Here is a 20,003-nt window from a genome sequence, read left to right on the forward strand (position 1 = left end):
ATTGTTATTATCATCATCAATGTTCTTGTTTGTGTTCCTCTTAGTCCTTGATCTTGTGCAATGCTAGTCATGTGGTTGTTTTTTTTGTCATGTCACTTGTGGGGTTCGTGCTGGGTGGGGTAGAGCATTGTGAAACGAGATGTTTCATCTCAAGGGGTTAATCCTCGCAATAAAGATATGTTAATAAATAAATAAATAAATATATAAAAAATTTAATATAGATTTTTTTTTTAAATTACAGACAGCTAACTGAAATAAGTTGTAGGTAAAGTAGTAAAATTACAAAAACTGAAAAAAAGCTAAATAGAAATTTTAACAATACTCAAAATGAAGCACATTAACAAAATAACTAAAACCTGAACTAAAAGTAAAATGGAAACTAAAAATCTGAAAATAAAACTGAAATTATTAATAAGTAGTATACTAGTAGGCCAGCCACTACTCACTTCCTCCCTCCTATTCCAAATCCAACAGGAGGCTCTCTCTGCTGCCTCCCCGAGTCTGATCCTCTCAGTCCAACAGCTGTCAACAGTTTCCAGACTGATTGTGCTGGGAACCCCCTGCATCCCACCTCAACAGGGTACAGCCATGTCTGCCAGCCTTTCTCACTACAGTTTTGCACCAGCTCCCTGTAATGTTCAGATTTCCTTTCAAATGCCTCTTCACACCCCTCTTCCCATGGTACTGTAAGCTCAACCAGGATGATCTTCTTTACTGTGTGAGAGAAAAGGACTGCGTCTGGTTTCAAGGTAGTGCGGACGAGGTCAGGAAACTGAAGTCTTTTCTTAAGGTCAACCCTAAGCTCCCATGCTTGGGCAGACTGCAGAATGCTTGCACTGATCTTACTGGACCCTGATAGCTTTGAACCCTCCTTTACAAAAGCTATTGCAAGGGGTGCCTTGATCTTATTTTGACATTTCCTGGTTCTGTCCTGCTCCAAAATATCAGCAAGGACGGTTAGAACTTTGTCATGGCACCATCTGTATCTGCCCTGAGCAAGCGCTGTGCTGCAACCTGTCAACACATGGGCCATTGTTCCTTTCTGCCCACAGAGCTTGCACAGTGGGTCATCTCTCAGCCCCCATCTGTGGAGGTTCACAGGGGAAGGAAGGGTGTCATAAACGGCCCTCAGTAAAAAGGATATTCGGTATGGCTCCAGCCTCCAGAGATCATTCCATGACACTTTCTGCTTGGGTGGATCCCACCGAGTCCAGGCACCCTGGGATCCAAGTTCCACTGCCTTTGCCCTTCTTCGCTCCTCCTCTAGATCCCCTACTTCTGCCTGGATCATGGCTTTTCTTTCCACCAAGTTGGCTTTCCCCCATGTATGAAAGTGGGACATGCCTAGGTCTTGCCGTCCTACACAGGGTACTCCAGTGATGTCTTTGAGCTTTAAGTTCCCCTCAGCTAGGGCTAGCGAAGCTGTGGCATCCCATTTTCATCCTGACCTTGTTCTTATTCTGGCTTCACTGATATAATAGTATGCATATATATATATATATATATATATATATATATATAACACTGACATGCACTATAGTCTATTTAACTACTAACAATAAAAAGCACTGAATATATATTGTATATGAATTCATGTCATTTTATTTAAAGTAATAGTTCATGCAAAAGGTTATCAGTTATTATTTTCTTACAGACAACAATCATTGCATGCTACAGTATGATAACAGTTATTCAAAGGCTCCAAGCTGAAAGAATCTGGTGTCTGAAGTGAATGTCTGCGGTCGCACGCCTTCAGTTTACAAGCTCTTTCCTCTCCCTGTCGCAGCCAGGGCTGGGTCGGTCCAGCATATCCTGAAGTTCCTGTCCAATCACAACCGCAAGCTTTCGTTAGTCATTGTGAAGAACAAGAACAAACACGTCCAAGAAACTGAGTCACATGACATCAGTTTGACCTGCAGCACCTGTTTCCTTCTCAGCAGATGCTGGTTTCAATCGCTTCCTTTTCTCTGTTTCAGATGAAAGCAGATTCAGTTTTGCTTTATAAGATGAATTTTAGACAGGTAATGTGAAACAACAAGGCATAGCCTCTACCTGTCTAGTTGTTGTAATTCCACATCTAACATGGTGAAAGCTTTATGGATCATGTTCACGGCCTCGTAATGAAAATCTCTGTGAACACTCACCTGGAAGAAAGCCACACGAGTTTTTATGCACAAAATCTAATATTTCCTTACATATGAAGAAATTATGCATCTAAAGAGTCATATATTCATTCATATTTAAAGCTAAAATCTCCATGCACTGTTTGGAGTTTAGGGTCATTTGTAAATGTTTTTGAAAGAAGTCTCTTATGCTCTCAGGGGTTGCATTTATTTGATCAAACATACAGTAAAATTCTGAAATATTATTATAATTTAAAATAAGTGTCTTCTATGTGAATATATGTTAACATTTAATTTATATATGTGATCAAAGCTGAATTTTTCCATATGGTTACTCCAGTCTTCAGCAGTTCTGGGTATAACATAATCTGGATAAAATTACTTTAAATCAGATCAAAAGTTACTTTTTTATGGATTACACCATTGAATATTATTCACACAATTGCAGTAAATAAATCATAATTTTGTGATTTTCAATTCAAATATTTGAATACATTTACTCAATCGTCATCTGATGATTTTTCATATATTGTAATATTAGTAACATGAATTATTTTTTCCACCACTGAATAAAAAAGTAATTTTAATTTAATTGGGACTTTTATCTCGCAATTAAATTTTTTCAGACTTTTTTTCCCCACAGAATTGAGATAAACTCGCAATTGCCTGTTATAAAGTCAGAATTATGAGATATAAACTTGCATTTGTGTGTTATACAGTCAAAATTGCGTGCTGGAAACTCTTTGTGATTTAAAATGCGACAAAAATAAAAACAAACTTTTACTTTGTCTATATTCCAGCTCTGCTCAACTTCACGAGGTGCATCATGGGATGCTTTAAACACTATTGAAGGAGGAATATGAGCATTTTATGATGCTTCCCTTCAATATCTTCTCCATTTTAAAAATGATAATAAAAATGGCAGTCATTTAAGCAGAAACCTTTAGAATTTTTGTGATTATCAGAAACAGACGAGTGTCTAAACGTTTGAAAAGTACTGTGTGTAAAACCAACCAGCATTAACACACACACACACGACTGTGGACGATGAAAGCTGTGTGTCCGTGACGTCTGGAGGGAGGGATGTCGGCATACAGCAGTACTTTCCATTTCATCTTTGCTGGTGAAACAGGAAAAGAGAGCTTCTTGGCAGCAGAACTTCACTCTCAGTTTCAGTTCTCATGATCTCACCCATGCATGATTTGTGAATTTATTTTGTTGTTGACACCAAAATTACCCTGAATCAAAAATATTGAAAAGTGCTCATACTTAAATTTCTTTCTTAATCTTTAAGTAATTAAACTTCAAAGCCAAGTTTCCAACTGCAGCATGTATGTGCTGATTATTCCACATTCATTTCCGAAAATGTTCAAAATTTGGGGTTAAGGTGATTTTTAAAATGTTTTTGTGTTCTTCTACTCACAAGGGCTGCATTTATTTGAACAAAAATAATGTTACATTTTTTAAAAATATATTACAATTTAAATAGCATGTTTTATTTGTGAATACGCATTAAAGTGTAACTTATTCCAGTGATCAAAGCTGTATTTTCAGCATCATTCCTCCAGTCTTCAGTGTCACATGATCTTCAGAAATCAGAATAATATGATGATTTACTGCTCAAGGAAACATTTCTGATTATTATCAATGTTGAAAACAGCTCATATGTTTGTGAAAATAGTGACACATTGTATTTTTTAGGATTCTTTGATGAGTAGAAAGTACAAAAGTACAGTATTTATGTGAAAACTAAATCTGTAGTAACTTTATGAACATCTTTACTCTCACTTTTGATAAGATCAATGCATCCTCCCTGTTTTTCTCAGATCAGTATTGACCTTGACTCCTGTAGGTTTAGGCATCCAGTTCAACGACACTGAAAGAAGAAAAGCATCAACGTACGAATGTATAAGCGAATAATCATGGGGCTTTTTTTTGTTTGTTTGGAACAACACGAGAGAGGAAATAATGACTAATCTGGAGATATTACTGATCAAAATCAGGAAAGATCTGACATTGAAAAGACACGAAAAGCACCAGCTGAAGCTGGAAGTTTGTACAATTACACTTAAAGACCTTTCACTTAGTCTAAACTATCAATCAGACTACAGAATGTCTGTACATACATACTGTTTAAATGTTTGGGGCTAGTAAGTTTAGTGAAAATTATTGTAAAAATAAAATTTTTATTAAGCAAGGATGCATTAAATTGATTAAAAGGGACAGTTTAGAATCAACACAGACACTAAAATTTATTACACTGATCATAAAGACATTTATAATGTTAAAAAAGAGTTCCATTTTAAATCCGTGCTGTTCTTTTAACTTTCTATTCATCTGTGAATCCTGAAAAATAAAATATATCACAGTTTCCACAAAAGGTTTTCGACACTGATAATAATCAGAAATGTTTCTTGAGAAGCAAATCAGCATAGTATAGAAAAAAAGTTATTTGAAATTGCAATAATATTTCACAAGCTTACTGCATTTTGTATAAAAAAATGTATTATTATTTATTATTTGCTCTCTGTTTCTTGCATTTGTAGTATAGTTTAAATTTTAAAATGCACAGTAAAATCATGCATCTGGATGGGAAAAAAAATACATAAATAAATTTTGAAATAAAATATTTGAACCGTTTTATATACATGTATTAATATATGAACCCTCTTATTACCATAAAGTGCGTCCTTCTCTTACTGTGGGAACGTCATCTGTCTGAGGCATCAGCTCCCATGTGACTCGATTAGGTGAAACTAAAACAGAAGAAAAATACACTTGAAAAGATGCAGACTACCAAAGAAATCAATAATGCATTGAGGTACAAACATTCACTTGTGTGTCAGCAGTGAAATATTTCACCAAAGGTACCTGTAATCATGCAAAAGTCATTCAGATTTATCAGACGATCGTCCTATGGATAAAAACAGTTGCACAGGCATTATGTTTGAATCAATAATTTGTATGAACAATTAAATAAAACAGTTTTCAGCGGTTTATTGGATCCACACACCAAACACGAAAACTATATTTCCTACATTCATTGCATATCAGTAAATGATACGTGTAATGCTTATTTTTCTCCTTATGGCATTACATAAAACTAGTGATACAGATCAACAAATTTCATCATGCTACAGATCTGCTGCCACAGAGAGCCACTTAACTTAATTGATGCAAGCCATAAAAATAGTTGTGGCATAGTATTTATATGCATAAATTGCTTGCACTTGCACTAATAGCAATGAAAAGAAACACTGCCGTTGAAGTGAAATTACTGAATCTCGACAAAATTACAAACGTCACGTAGAGGCTTTTGCATATATATGAAAACAGACTTTATAATGAATAAATGAATATAAAAATAAATAAGCAAATTGATTTATAGTAACCTATATTAATAGTGAAGTCTCGTCATCCACTCCACTGTGATATGTTGGTCTAAGCCTCTTGGTAACATCCTCTGGAAAGAGAAAGCATCATCTTTTTGTTCTTCAGTCGCCAGGCCACGCTGTTCCTCCGTCTGACCGCGCGGGGCGCTGTTCTGCGTACTGCGATCACGTAACACACGGCACAGACTCACAGCAGAGGCACCACTTCATCCGGACAGGCTGCTTGTTACTGGATGAAAATAACCGAGCAGAACCTCGCAGATTTGTGTTTTTTGGCCGGTTGGACGGCTGTACTCGACTAAAGCTGGAAGGAGCGCAGATATGCACGCAGCAGGACGGATTTTACGTTCCTCACGTGAGATGTGATGAGATGATGAAAAAGATGGGCGAGAAAGACCCTAAACACAGCAGCCGAGTTGTGCTGGTTAAGAGGATCATAATGAAGCATGACACTCCGGTGAGAATAATAACACGCATGACGCTAACACGCCTTTGAGACTCATTCATTCATTCATTGTTTTTTTCTGTTGATATTGGCTTCGGTTACTTGCGTAAAACATTTACAATGATACAATATGTGTTTATATGGCTTGCTGCGTTATAATACGCATGCATGAGCAAACATTTGTCTTTTTAATCGTATAATCTACGTGTGCATGAGCGGCCAACGTTAGCTGACAAATCACATCATTTCGGATTTGTTTAGTTTTATTTGTTTGTTTTCATAGTGTAATATCGATAGGTGTCATGTGCGATATCGATGGTTTTTATCAGGGTGAGGTGACGCTAATACTGTAATGGAGCGCTGCTGTCTGTTATTACGTAACTGACGCGAGCGCGCGGACACAACACCTAGATCTGACGCGCGCGCGCAGTCTGTTGTCATGGGGACGCCGGAATCTTCATTCATTCATTCATTCCTTACTGTCTGTGATGTCATCAGCGCTTCCTGTTGAGCTTCAGACAGAACTCATTCTTCCAGTAAGAAATTAAACGGATTTACAAATAAGTATTTACTAATTTGATTGTTTGCTCAGCTATATATGTGAACGTAATTATTATTTTATGTAAAATCTTTAAATACATTTTTTTATTGTTAACAATTTTATATAATTTTTTTATTTATATTAGTTATATATTCATAAATATATATCAAAATATGTCATTATATATGCATACATATATATATATATATATATATATATATGCATATAAAGTTATACATGTATAATAACTATATAATAATGTATACATGCATTTATTATAAAATATCTTAATTATATTTAAAGTTACATACATTATATATTTATGCATCAAATAAAACTTATTTTGTATGTGTGTATATATATATATATATATATTTATATTTATATTTATATATATATATATATATATATATATATATATATATATATATATATATAATGTGTATATATATAGTGTATTTTATATTTTTATTATAAATGCATGTATATGTATTTTATAATGAATTAAATTTTTTGGGAAGTAGAAAAAAAAAATTGAAATGTATTTTTTACAAAATGCAATTTTCTACTCTTTTTCTAAACACAGTCATGCAAAACAACTAACATAATTAAAATTGCATAAAATATAAGAAAATTCATACATGCAACTCGCATATATTTTTTTGTTTTGTTTATATTATTAAACTTTTCTATCACATTACACAAGAAGTGCTCCTAGAGCCTTAAAAAGCTTCACAGATCCATGAAAGATTCAGTGAGAGTTAAACGCTGCCCATTACATAACTGCTATATCTGCTGAGAAACATGTGTCCTGTTTTCAGCCAAATACAGTCTCTGTGTTTCCTGCTTCATGTATAAATGAGATTAAATGACATTATTCCTCACGCTTTCATTTGTTAGACATTCTTGCGAGGGCATATTAAGCATCACAGTGAATTCTTTGAGACATTAGACTGTGAACAGAGTTTGGCACAACTCAGTCTCTTTGCTCTTTTGTGTCCAAACGTCCCGGAGGAATAGCAATGAGATGAGTCCCAGTGAAAGCCGAGGAGTCTGACATTCACCATTCTGATTAGCATTATTAATAAAGAGCTGTTTATGTGTGTGATGCTGCAGGTCCAGCAGGGCATCGGGAAGCCGAGCGTCTATCATGCTGTCGTGGTCATCTTCCTGGAGTTTTTCGCCTGGGGTCTCCTGACCACGCCGATGCTCACCGTGAGTTACTTTAATTCTCAGTTTTGTTTGTGGTTCACGTTTATCAGGATTAATACTTCTGTTAATATAGATGCACTATTTTATTTTTGGCACCAGAAGGTGTCCATGTAAGGCTAAAGACCACTATTCAATCTTGAGAGACTGAACATTTTTATGATGTTTTGTTTCTGTAATAATATGTACTGAACTTTTACATAAAAAAAAAAAAAAGAATAAAATGTAAGAGTTCTGTAAACTAAAACTATTAAATACCTTTTATGGTATTTTAAATAAAGCTTAAATAATATAGATATTGGATAAAAAACATGCTCATACTAAATTAGCCTTGCAGCAGGCTGAAATAAAATAAGTTGAAGTACTAAAATTACTAAAACCTAAGCTTAAATAAAAATAAATTTAAATCTATATAGAAATATGAAATTTTTTTTATAAAAATGACAAAAGCATCAGTTTGCTGTGTTATATTAACTAAAAGTAAACTATAAAAATCATTTCCAGTAATTGAAATAAAACTGAAGTAAAAAAACCTTAACCTTAAAAAAAAAATTAATTTGTTTTTGCAGCTAATTGAAATGAAATAAAATAAGTTGAAGTTTAAGTACTTAAATTAAAATGAAATAAAAAATAAAGCTTTTAGAATTAATTTTCAGAATGATAGAAATGACAAAAGCACACTTAGTTTTTAGCGTTATTACTGAAAACTAAACAATTAAAAATATGCTTTGGTAATTTAAATAAAGCTGAAATAAAATATAAATATTAGATGAAACCCATGCTTCTAAAACTTGCTTCAAAAATGAGAAAAACTTCAAAAAAAAGTTAACTTCAAATTTTAAATGTTGCCTTGACCGTTAACTAAAATAAATAATAAGTTAAATGACTAAAAATATGACATGAAATCAATAATAGATAAAAAATAGAAACACTAAATAGAAATATAAAAAACTAATAAAAAAGGACAAAAGCACATAAAATGACTAAAACATAAAATTGAAATGAAAACCAAAAATATGAAAATGAAAGCTAGATATTAATAAATAAATGATATATCGTAATATATACATTAAATAACACTGGATAGCCATCTCTAGTCTTTGGTTATTTGTGAAGGCAAATTGAAAAATACACATCAGTGCACCTTTAATTTTGAGAAATAAATTGATTTATATTTGATCTGTCTATTGAAATGTGAATTCTTCATTTGTAGGTTTTGCATGAAACGTTCCCCAAACACACATTCTTAATAAACGGCCTGATTCAGGGAGTGAAGGTACGTGATGGGGATATTTTGGACTGGTTTCGGTTGTGTGTGTTGGTTTTATGTCTCGCTGATGTTTCTGCTTTGGTTCGTCAGGGTCTGCTGTCGTTTATGAGCGCGCCGTTAATTGGCGCTCTGTCAGACGTGTGGGGCAGACGATCGTTTCTATTGGTTACCGTGTTCTTCACGTGTGCGCCCATCCCGCTCATGAGACTCAGTCCATGGTAAGACTGTCCTCACGTGACCTCTGACCTCTGACAGTGCAATACACTGGGACAGATGATGTGACTTGCAGAGAAAACATGAAAATATCAGGAACATTTTTAAACTGTGATGAATGTAAATTGTTATGATTGTATAATATGCAATGGAATATTTGTAATATTTTTTATTTTTATATATATAAAATATTGTAATTAATATTATATATATAAAATATTGTAATTAATATATAATAATAATATTATATACAAAATATTTTGACTTTTAAATTAACATTATATAATTTTATTATGTATATTTCATACAGTGTTTGACTTATAAAGTCGTTATATATTTTAATTATGATTGTATATTTACTGTTTTTGATATACACATATACATATATATATATATATATATATATATATATATATATATATATATATATACATAACATGTATATACTTTAAATACCTCTATATACTTTATATATACCTTAAATACTAATTATATATTATACTTAATACTTAATATTCAATATATTAAATCATAAATTTTTTTTATTATTGTGTATTTTCTACAACATTAAATGTTTTCTTTATACTTTATTTTTCATAAAATGTATATATATATATATATATACACTAAAATTTCAATAATTATTTTATTTTGATTACGTTATATAAGATTTAATACATTTGTAATCATTATTATTAATAATCCCTCTCTATTAATGTATTAAAAAATATATAATTATAATAAAATGTAATTAATATATATAAATATAATACAATGTTTGTTTTTTTTACTCCGCTCTGTTTGTCTGACCAGTGGTGGTGACAACATTGTTTTGTTGTTTTTATGTTTTATCCAATAATCCAATACCAAAAAAGTTTACGGAAATTCATTGGAAAAACATTTAGGGTGCATCAAATCAATGTCTTAGTTCATCTTATATTCCTTTTTTGCTTTCAGGTGGTACTTTGCCATGATATCAGTGTCCGGCACATTTTCCGTCACTTTCTCCGTTATCTTCGCGTACATCGCAGATGTCACGGATGTGCGTGAGAGGAGTACGGCATACGGACTCGTAAGTGGCTCTTTTATTAAATATAAAAAGCATCTTGGACAGATCTCAGAGTCTCAGTGAAGCTGTTTTAGGAGATTTCTATTTCCAAGGTTCTTCTGCATGACCTGGATTCAGAGTCCTGGACCCAGATGGATAGATGAGTTATATTTCTATCCACCTCCAGGTTTCGGCGACGTTCGCAGCGAGTCTGGTCACCAGTCCGGCCATCGGCGCGTACCTGTCGGCCAGCTACGGAGACAATCTGGTGGTGCTGCTGGCGACAGTCATCGCTCTTGCCGACATCTGCTTCATCCTTCTGGCCGTCCCAGAGTCACTGCCCGACAAGATGAGGCTCAACACATGGGGAGCGCCCATCTCCTGGGAGCAGGCCGACCCGTTTGCTGTAAGGATTTCTAGGAGCATTCTCCACTTGTTTATTTATTTTTTTGGTATTATTTGGTTATAATGATATGTCAGCATTATGAAAAGGTAACCTAAAATATTATTTAATGCTATTTTTGACATTTAAACATTACAAATAGCTTTAGAAAGAAATATTTTGACCAACACGTCACCATTATTCCCAGTAAATATATTTTTAAAGGTGCTGTTGACATGAAATTTTCACCAGATGTCGGTAACAAACCAAGTTATCCATACGTGCAAAGAAAATAAAACGAATAAGTTTAGAAATTAAGTTCTGTGTAATAAAGGGGAAAAGTATTGAACATGAACACATGAAGAAAGCCAAGACACCAGCAGAAATCTATCAGTAAGTAGAAAGAAATCCTGCTCCTTGTCAGTAGAAATTAATATTAGCTGGTTTGGTCCCAAATGATGGGCTATAAAAAGGCGTCTCATTACCAACGTTTCACACAAGAAGCATTTCATGATGGGAAAAAGCAAAGAGCTTTCTCAAGACCTTCACAGCCTTACTGTTGCAAAACATACCGATGGCATTGGTTAAAGAAGGGTTTCTAAACTTCTGAATGTATTGTTAAAAGAAGAGAAAACATGTTGTTGTTGTTTTTTTCAATCATGCAACCATAATTATACATTAAAAAAAATTATATATATATATATATTAGGGCTGCAGGATTAATCGCAGGCGATTGTCATGCATGTCTCGTCAGTAAAGCTGGTTCTGTGATTAGCGGTAAATGTCCATCACCTACTTTCAAATGGAGCGGCACTTAATAGACAGAGCCGTAGTTCACTGACAAGCTACGCAATATCGCGTTCATAACCGCATGCGATTCATCTGCGATTATGAACGTGATATTGCATAGCTTTTCTGCGAACTACGGCTCTGTCTATTAAGTGCCGCTCCATTTGAAAGTAGGTGATGGACATTCACCGCTTATCAAAGAACCACGCATGACGATCGCATGCGATTAATTGTGCAGCCCTAATATATATATATATATAATTGATAACTGATTGGATAGGTGAGGTGTCCAAGTCGCAACATTTACAAACTGGGGTGCCTCAGGGCTCAGTTCTTGGACCACTTCTCTTCTCTCTCTACATGGCATCACTAGGTTCTGTCATTCAGAAACATGGCTTTTCATATCACTACTAGTCTGATGGCCCTCAATTTTACCTCTCATTCCATCCTGATTTAAATATATCAGGATGGAATATATCAGTAGTTTAAATGGGAAAAATTACATCTGCTTACAATTATCTGCTTCGTACTGATTCTTAAAATAAAACACTACTATACAAAACAACTTTTTTTGTTTCGGTTTTTTGAGCTACTGAATGTTTTATTGATGCTTTTTGTGTTTCTTTGCAGTCTTTACGGAAGGTCGGGCAGGACACGACCGTCCTGCTCATCTGTATCACAGTGTTTCTGTCCTATCTGCCCGAGGCGGGTCAGTACTCCAGCTTTTTCCTCTACCTGCGACAGGTAAGCGGTTTATTTTTGGTTTTTAATGAACAAATGTAAAGGTTCTATATTTAATATTCCTGATTAAAGCAGCTGTCTGCTTCCATTAAACTTTCATCAGCGGTGCTTTATTTATGCTGCATTTTTTCACTGTCTGCTATTGTTGAACAGTCCCATGATTCATGCTGCACTGATGACTGGAAGGTTTTTAGCAGCAGTATGCTTCTAATTAATTAAACAAGTAGGATCAGTAAACAAAAACACTACCATACTACTTATACTGCTTCTGCATGATGACCAACAAAATTTGCTAACTTGTAGTAAATATCATAGTAAATACTTTTTCATTCATTCTAAATGTGTTTTTTTAAAGTCTCATGGTCACCAAGGCTGCATTTTTAAAAAAATTAAAAGTACAGTAAAATGAAAGAGTAATATTCTGAAATTACATTTTAAAATAAAAACTGTAGTAAATATCGTTGTATAATCCCTTTTTTTTTTTTAATCATTCTAATATCCTGATTTGCTACTCAAGAAGCATTTCTGATTATTATCAATGTTGAAAACAGTTGTGCTGAACAATATTATTTGTGGAAACTGATACATTTTATTTTATTTCACAGATGAATAGAACCTCGAAACAACAGTACTGATTTAAAGTTAATCAATGAAATGAATGCATCCTTATTGAATAAAAGTATAATTTTTTCCTAATATATATTTATTTAGTTTTAGAATTTCTTATTTATAATAGCTGTACTCTATTTCACACACTGGTCGGTTTCTCAGGAAGTTCAGCTGGATTGTTAGTGGCATCCTGTCTGAGCGTTGAGTTGAGTTCAGTGATGGTTCATTACTGGATATAACGGAGTTCATTGGATCGAGGTGCGCTGGTGCAGACTGATGGTGATGTGGCTCTTTCTCTTTGTCTCTCAGGTCATTAACTTCTCGCCCAAAACGATAGCGGTGTTCATCGGTGTGGTGGGAATCCTCTCAATCCTGGCACAGGTATTTAATTGAGGCAATATATATATTGCTGTGCCTTATTACTTGTGTCTTTGAGCCGACGAGGCGTCTCGTGAAAGTGGCTCTCGCAAATGCTTTCTAATTGAATCGAATTTCTTTAAAAGTTCAGCGGTAAATGTAATGAAATATAGGCAGCACTTTAATGAGCAGATAGCATGGTTTTAACTGCTTTATTTAAGTGGAGGGGTTTTATTTTTAGCCCCACAACAAGCAAGTTGAATTCTAGCAGCTTTGCTCCATGATACAGCAATGAAAATGATGGTTTAGTATAATAACAACAACAGCCCCCTGCATGTTGGAAAATAAATGTCTGCTGATTTGCAAAAAGGCTTAATTTTACCTAAAATGATGATGCTAAGTTGAAATATTAAAATAATATAAATGTAATGTGCCTGTGTGTGTGTGTGTGTATATATTTTTTTAATAAAAATAAATAAATAAATAAATATTATAAAAATAAATATCACATTTTCCCACCATTAAAAAAGAATTAAGATTTTTTTTCAAATGATGCATATGTATCAGGCTTTAATACATTCATCAAAATAACAAAAGCAGTTGTTTGTTTAAGGTTTTGGTTTTAATGTTAAAAAAATAAGTATTTAAAATATATATTTTAACTTAAAATCTGCAAAAGAGTGGAAAATATATTCAAATCATTTAATGTCAAAGAACTTTACATAAATACAGGTTTATGAATAAATAAGCTTTTCTCCCCACAAAATCTGTTTGGATTTAGTAAAATACTCAAAACACATGTATATGTTTTCATTTGCTGGCCACTAAAATCAGATATCATCAAGCAAAATGCACTTTTTTTTTTCATACCAAAATTAGTATGAAACGACTATTTGTCCAGCAAATATGTTGCAGTGCAGTGTGATTATTAATTCTCATGTTCCCTACAGACGCTGTTTCTGACTTTATTAATGAGGACCATCGGGAACAAGAACACGGTTCTTCTGGGTCTGGGTTTCCAGATTTTCCAGCTGGCCTGGTACGGTTTGGGGTCCGAGCCGTGGTGAGTTAACATCGAGATCAAGAGAAATGATCTGCTTATGCATGCAATACAGAACAATGATCTGGTTTAAGAAGAGCGAGTCACTTCTGTTTGATGTTCATCGTGTCCAGAAGCGATTGTCGTTAATGCTGATGTTATATTTGTTTAGGATGATGTGGGCGGCCGGCGCGGTGGCAGCTATGTCCAGCATAACGTTCCCTGCTGTGAGCGCTTTGGTGTCATGCAGCGCAGATCCAGATAAACAGGGTAAACTCTTATATCTCATAACTTTCAAGATTTTAAATGTTCCAAACGTTAAGGATTGAAGAAAAACAACTGTGCACTATTAGAGCAGGAACTTCAGAAAGTACACATTTTTATTTAATGTTGGCTTCTAAGTGAAAATCTGATGCATTTAAATAATAATAATAATAATTTGTTGCATTTATATAGCATGTTTTCATGTGTGTGTGCTGTACTACCTCAGGTCTGGTTCAGGGCATGATTACAGGGATTCGTGGGCTCTGTAACGGTTTGGGTCCTGCGCTGTACGGCTTCGTGTTCTTCCTCTTTAATGTAGAGTTGAGCGAGATCCCCTCCATCGAGCCCGACTACGCCATCCCACTACAGCCCTCACCAGAGGTACAGGTGTCAGTCTGTCTGCTATACAGTTTCAACCTGGTTTAGTGAATCAGTTCAAAATATTGATTCAGTGATTCATTTGCATGACTCAAAGGCACTCCACGCACAGCAATTTTAATGCTTAAAATGTTTATTTTCTAATAGAATTTTTGAACCTATTTGGCCACAATGACTTTGTTTGAAATTATTTAACATTTATATAAATGAAAATTTTACTTTTGAGGTGATTTAAGAGCAAATAAATGAATAATAGTAATTATAAAAATAATAAAATAAATGTTTTTCTTCTACTGTCCTCGTTTCAAGTCTCTTTGGATAATAGCATCTGCTAAATGACTAAATGTAAATCTCAATTAATCACTTTAAGAGCAGAAAGTTAAAAATGTAAAAAATATGTATATGTGTGTGTGTGTGTGTATATATATATATATATATATATATATTAGGGCTGTCAAAATTGCTCAAAAATGACGTTCGAATATTCCCTCTAAAAAAACACGAATATTCAAACTATTCGAACATCTGGTGGCGCATGTTGTCAATGACGCGCATTACGTCAATAACAGGACAAAATAATACAAAGAGACATAACTACTTGTATAGGTATTCTATTTAAGTTTAAACATATTTGACAACGTATTACCTACACAAAAACAAGGAAATCAACTAATGGCCAAGACTGCAGACCTCACGCTCTCTCACCCTCTCTGCGCATAACGGTTTAAATGAACAAACAAATTTTTCAGTGATGATCAAGAGTTTTGTGCAAGCAATTTAAGGTCGCGAAATCTGTCCCAAATATAGCAGGCTTCATTCAGTGATTGAAACAAATATTATTAATATTAATTGAAGTTTTACAGCATATAGAACTGACATTGAATGCTCCGAGCGAGCTGTGCTGTGGTAAACATGGAACTTTTCCTTGACATGAAACGATAAATAATCAAACCTCGGATCCATTGCTTGACAGAACTCCCCGAAGCGTGCCCCATCCACGACACTGATCGGTCTCATGTCCTTACAAATGAACGAAACTAATTTATCCGTTATGGCCTCTTGTCGTGTTGCAGACAAAGAGCTTGTGGCGGGCGATGCAAAGTAACGTTAAGTGTCAAGAAGTGACTGTTTAGCTGGAGTTCCACACATCATGCCATGCTCATTTGGGTACTCATTTTTGAGATGTGACCTCATGGTTGAATGGTATGCTAACTGTATCTTGAATAGCTTGCATACAACTTTATCTCGCGGGTCAACAATTTTACCTTGCTTTCTCTGCTGTGGTCGAGTTGGGCTCTGCACTTGCTGTCATCTTCCATGAAGACGCGTCAACTTTCAGCAGTGATGCTGTGCCAGACAGTGCGACTCCTGTGAGGCTGTGACCTGTCCCTTAACCCTCAGGCGCGCTAGCGCGCCCACTCGCAAGGCAGAGAACCCTGCCTCTACTACCGCGGGCCTTTTTTCCACATTTTATTTTTTTATTCGAATATTAATTTTCACCTTCGAAATTCGTTTTTTAAAAACTATTCGAATATATATTCGAATTTAGAATATTCGTTGACAGTCCTAATATATATATATATATATATATATATATATATATATATATATATATATATATATATATATATAATTATTTTGCTTTGCACAGTATATATCTGTCTATGTGTGTGCAAAAATATAATATATTTACTATAGATTCACTATATTTTGTACAAAATGTTTGCTGTATGATGTAATTTAAAAATTTTATATTATATATAATAAAATTTGGCATATTTGCACAAAACTTTAAAAATTGTTTTAATTTTTAAATATAAAAATATATAATTTCACATTAGCATATAAGTAAAATCTTACCATACGATCATAAATGTTATTCAAAACAGGAATGAAAAATTTAAGTAAAAAACAAATATTAATCATAGTGGAAAGCGACATTTATTAGAAGCCTAAACGTATTTATTTAAACTGAAACTACTTGCATGTGGCAAATAAACTTAGCTCATCAAAAACGCATTGTGGAAAATACTTGATATATTCATTTAACATATGTATTATCTATATATCTAAATAAATACTCAGTCAGAAGCTCAAGCAGTGTCATAAATCCGTGTTGACTTCCTCCAATGCCACTCACCTTCTGCCTGTTTTATTTTTTGTGTAGAAGACCTTAATCCCCGGTCCTCCGTTCCTCCTGGGCGCCTGCACGGTGGTGGCAGCGTTTGTAGTCGCTCTCTTCATCCCGGACCACCCTACGCCCCCAGCGACGCCCTGCCAAACCCGTAAGAGCAGCGCGAGTCTGGCCGGCGCTCACACCAACACACAGCTGCCGGGGAGCGAAGAGGACTTCGAACCGCTGCTCGAAGACAGCAACGTCTGACTCTGAAACTAAATCACAAATGGAAAAAAATGAAAAGGGTGTCAACAAATCGCAAACCCTCCACCTGTCAGCGACTAACATTTGAGAGCGTGCAGTGTTTCTTTTTTTTGTTGTTTATGACAAAACGGTTATCGGTTTTGAACACAGCTTTTTTATTAAGCGTTTTTACAGCGTTTAACATGAATCAACACACTAAGGGCTCGATCAGTCAGATGGGATGCCTTAGGTTTGATTGAGTTTAAACACAAAGCTCTTTATGTATATAGATATTTGGGCGAAGTGCAGTAAAGTTTATTGTATGCGGAGCTTGAGGTGGCTGGAAGAATAACGTCGCTGTCGTGAGATTGAAGAAAAACTGGGTGAACTTCATGAGAACATGGTTTAGGCCATTGACTTTATTTTCAAGCACATTTTCTCCCTCCTTAAAACAGGCTTTATTTGCATGAAGAAAAATCACATTTCCTGTGATTTCATATAATTCCCCCAAACGGAATTTGAGATTAATACACAGTATTTTTCTACCGCAGTGACTGAAGCCTTAAAGTCACATATACTGTGGCGTTTGACAAGGTTTTAATATATTAGCGGTGCATCTGGTTGCATGAACAGTATTTGTGGCGATGTTAACCAAACCCAAAACACTAGAGCACCAGCGGAGGCTAACGTAGTTCTTCTAGGCCAGTTAGTTGTTACGGACACAGCTTGATTGTGAAATTCTTGAACTGTGTGTGTGTGTGTGTGTGTGTAAAGGTTCTATGCAAGTAGTGATCAAAATGTCATTAAATTTAGAAGTAAAATGGACTGTGAATGCCATTTCATGTTGAGAAACATGATAGTATTGCTTAAAATATTACATTTGTACACGTGAAAATTCGTTTTTACTTTGCAGAAAAGAAACTGCAAAGTGCATAAGTTAAGCTATTTTACTCAACCATATTTATATATTTCCTTAAGGATAATTCGTATTTATTAAAAAAATCAGCCAACATTAAGTACCAGCTACCTCATTTCTGGAGGTTTCGAAGATTTCGTGAAACGAGGTTAGATTTGATATTTTTATCTGCATTTTTTGTTTTGTTTTTATAGCCACAATCCATTTTCAAAAGGATTTTAGATTTTTCCGAGATTCATTAAAATTATTTTGTTCACGAATTCCATATCTTCTGATACAGTGAATGTTTTCCAAGCAGATGATTTATTTTGCACGAACACCCGTATGAATTTCCAGAGTGATGCTTTATATTTCCGAGGCCTCTTTCTTTTAGTGCGAAGAACACTGTAGAGCATCTCATTAGAGTTTGAGGTCATCATCAGACTGACCTGTGCTCATTTCCTGTTCCACGTGTGCATCATTTCCTGCTCTTGCTGTATTCCATACAAATATGGCAGATATTCCATTCAGAACCCGATGACCTGTCAATCAGACAGAGATTGAGAGCATAATCTGAATATTTGCTTTCCATCATTTATTCTCTAGATTTGAGTCTTTTTCCATGTATTTGCATTATTTCATCCATATTTATAATACAGCGACGTGAAAGTTTACGCTTGAAATTGCGCTGTTGTGTATTTATGGCGCGATCTCGGAATGTGTGTAACGGCTCAGTCGTAGTTCCCGCGCTTTTGGGTTTTGAATTCGTGCACAGCTTCTAACGGCAGTTTTTACATGTAATATAGCGACGATCATATTCATTATTTTAGGATTGTAAAGTATTGTATATGTATTGAATAGTATTACAGAAAAACTTTTACATGTTGCCAGACCCGCAATATTTTTGGAACAATTAACGCGCGGCTCCAAATAAAGTCAACCAATCGTCAGAAACGTCGCGCGTGTTCACTAGAATACCTTTAGCTTTCCTTTCTTAACTTGTCAAGTATTAGTGTGTCTTTCAATGGGATACACAAGGTGCCTCAAGTGTAAAACATGTTCATTTGTAATCTGACTAGGCTACACTGAACAGCTGATGAAGATGAACTGTACATGGATCCTTATGTAGCCTATATATTGTCATGTATTTTGTGTACCTATTAAAAAGGGGAAAATTAATATTACCAGTCATGCGTGATTCGTTTCTTCTGCATTATTTCTCTTGACCGTTAGATGGCGCTGTTGCGCTACTTACATTTTGGAACTTCTGAGAACCGTAACATTAAAATGACTTGGCATTGCCTCGTTTTTGACTGTACTACAGTAATAACAGCATGATGTATGAATATGGTAATCAGTAGTGCATGAAATGTCCAAAAGAACCAAGGTATAATGTGGCCATACTCTCAAAATCACATTTAAAATCGCCATGTTATCAACAGTCTTAAGCCACAAGAATTTAAATTACTATGTCTATACATATTTTCATACCTATAAATATTCCAAATGCATGATCAATTATTGTAAATCAGATTGGGAGTTCATTTCAAAATGTCAATAAATCAACATGCCATAAATTCCCGCCCAATAATACACAGATGCAAAGTCATCAAACTGGTTCCTTGGTGTTTTAATGCACATGAAATACTCTTAAAGTGTCCACTCGAGTGCTCAGATTTCCTCTGGATGGCAGTGTTGATGTCTCCGAGATGTCAGAGTCTGACTGATGCTGAAACCCTTGAGATCTCATCAGAACAACCTCAGCCCAGTATCTAAATACTTCAGATGCAGTTCAGTTTAGTGATGATGAATGCAGAGACTGCAAAAGGTTAGAAAATGACAATACAATGGGCCTTTAAGTCTTCTGCACCATGAGAAAAAAAAAAAAAACCTGTAGATTTCTAGTTCGTTTTACAGACACGACACAGTGCAATGAGTAAATCTGCAAA

The 20,003-nt window shown here is 34.7% G+C and overlaps 2 protein-coding genes across 2 annotated transcripts in view; both read left to right on the forward strand.

The window, feature by feature from the left end:
- The window catches only part of LOC132127146 (mesoderm induction early response protein 3-like), a 164,435-nt gene extending 160,906 nt beyond the window's left edge, over nucleotides 1-3,529 (forward strand). Inside the window, exon 14 of the transcript XR_009427489.1 lies at nucleotides 3,511-3,529. The gene's annotated coding sequence lies outside the window, so the exon portion shown is untranslated. The remainder of the gene's footprint in view (nucleotides 1-3,510) is intronic.
- A 2,148-nt stretch (nucleotides 3,530-5,677) lies between these two features.
- LOC132127197 (hippocampus abundant transcript 1 protein-like) lies at nucleotides 5,678-19,238 on the forward strand. The gene is made up of 12 exons (XM_059538946.1): nucleotides 5,678-5,972; nucleotides 7,618-7,716; nucleotides 8,924-8,986; nucleotides 9,071-9,198; nucleotides 10,151-10,265; nucleotides 10,429-10,647; nucleotides 12,043-12,156; nucleotides 13,072-13,143; nucleotides 14,070-14,182; nucleotides 14,331-14,428; nucleotides 14,649-14,803; nucleotides 16,968-19,238. Exons 1-12 carry the CDS (start codon nucleotides 5,886-5,888, stop codon nucleotides 17,181-17,183), a joined length of 1,479 nt encoding a protein of 492 aa, XP_059394929.1. The 5' UTR covers nucleotides 5,678-5,885; the 3' UTR covers nucleotides 17,184-19,238.
- Nucleotides 19,239-20,003: the final 765 nt, after the last annotated feature.

Source organism: Carassius carassius, chromosome 45, assembly GCF_963082965.1.
Source record: "Carassius carassius chromosome 45, fCarCar2.1, whole genome shotgun sequence".
NCBI classification, from domain to species: domain Eukaryota; kingdom Metazoa; phylum Chordata; class Actinopteri; order Cypriniformes; family Cyprinidae; genus Carassius; species Carassius carassius.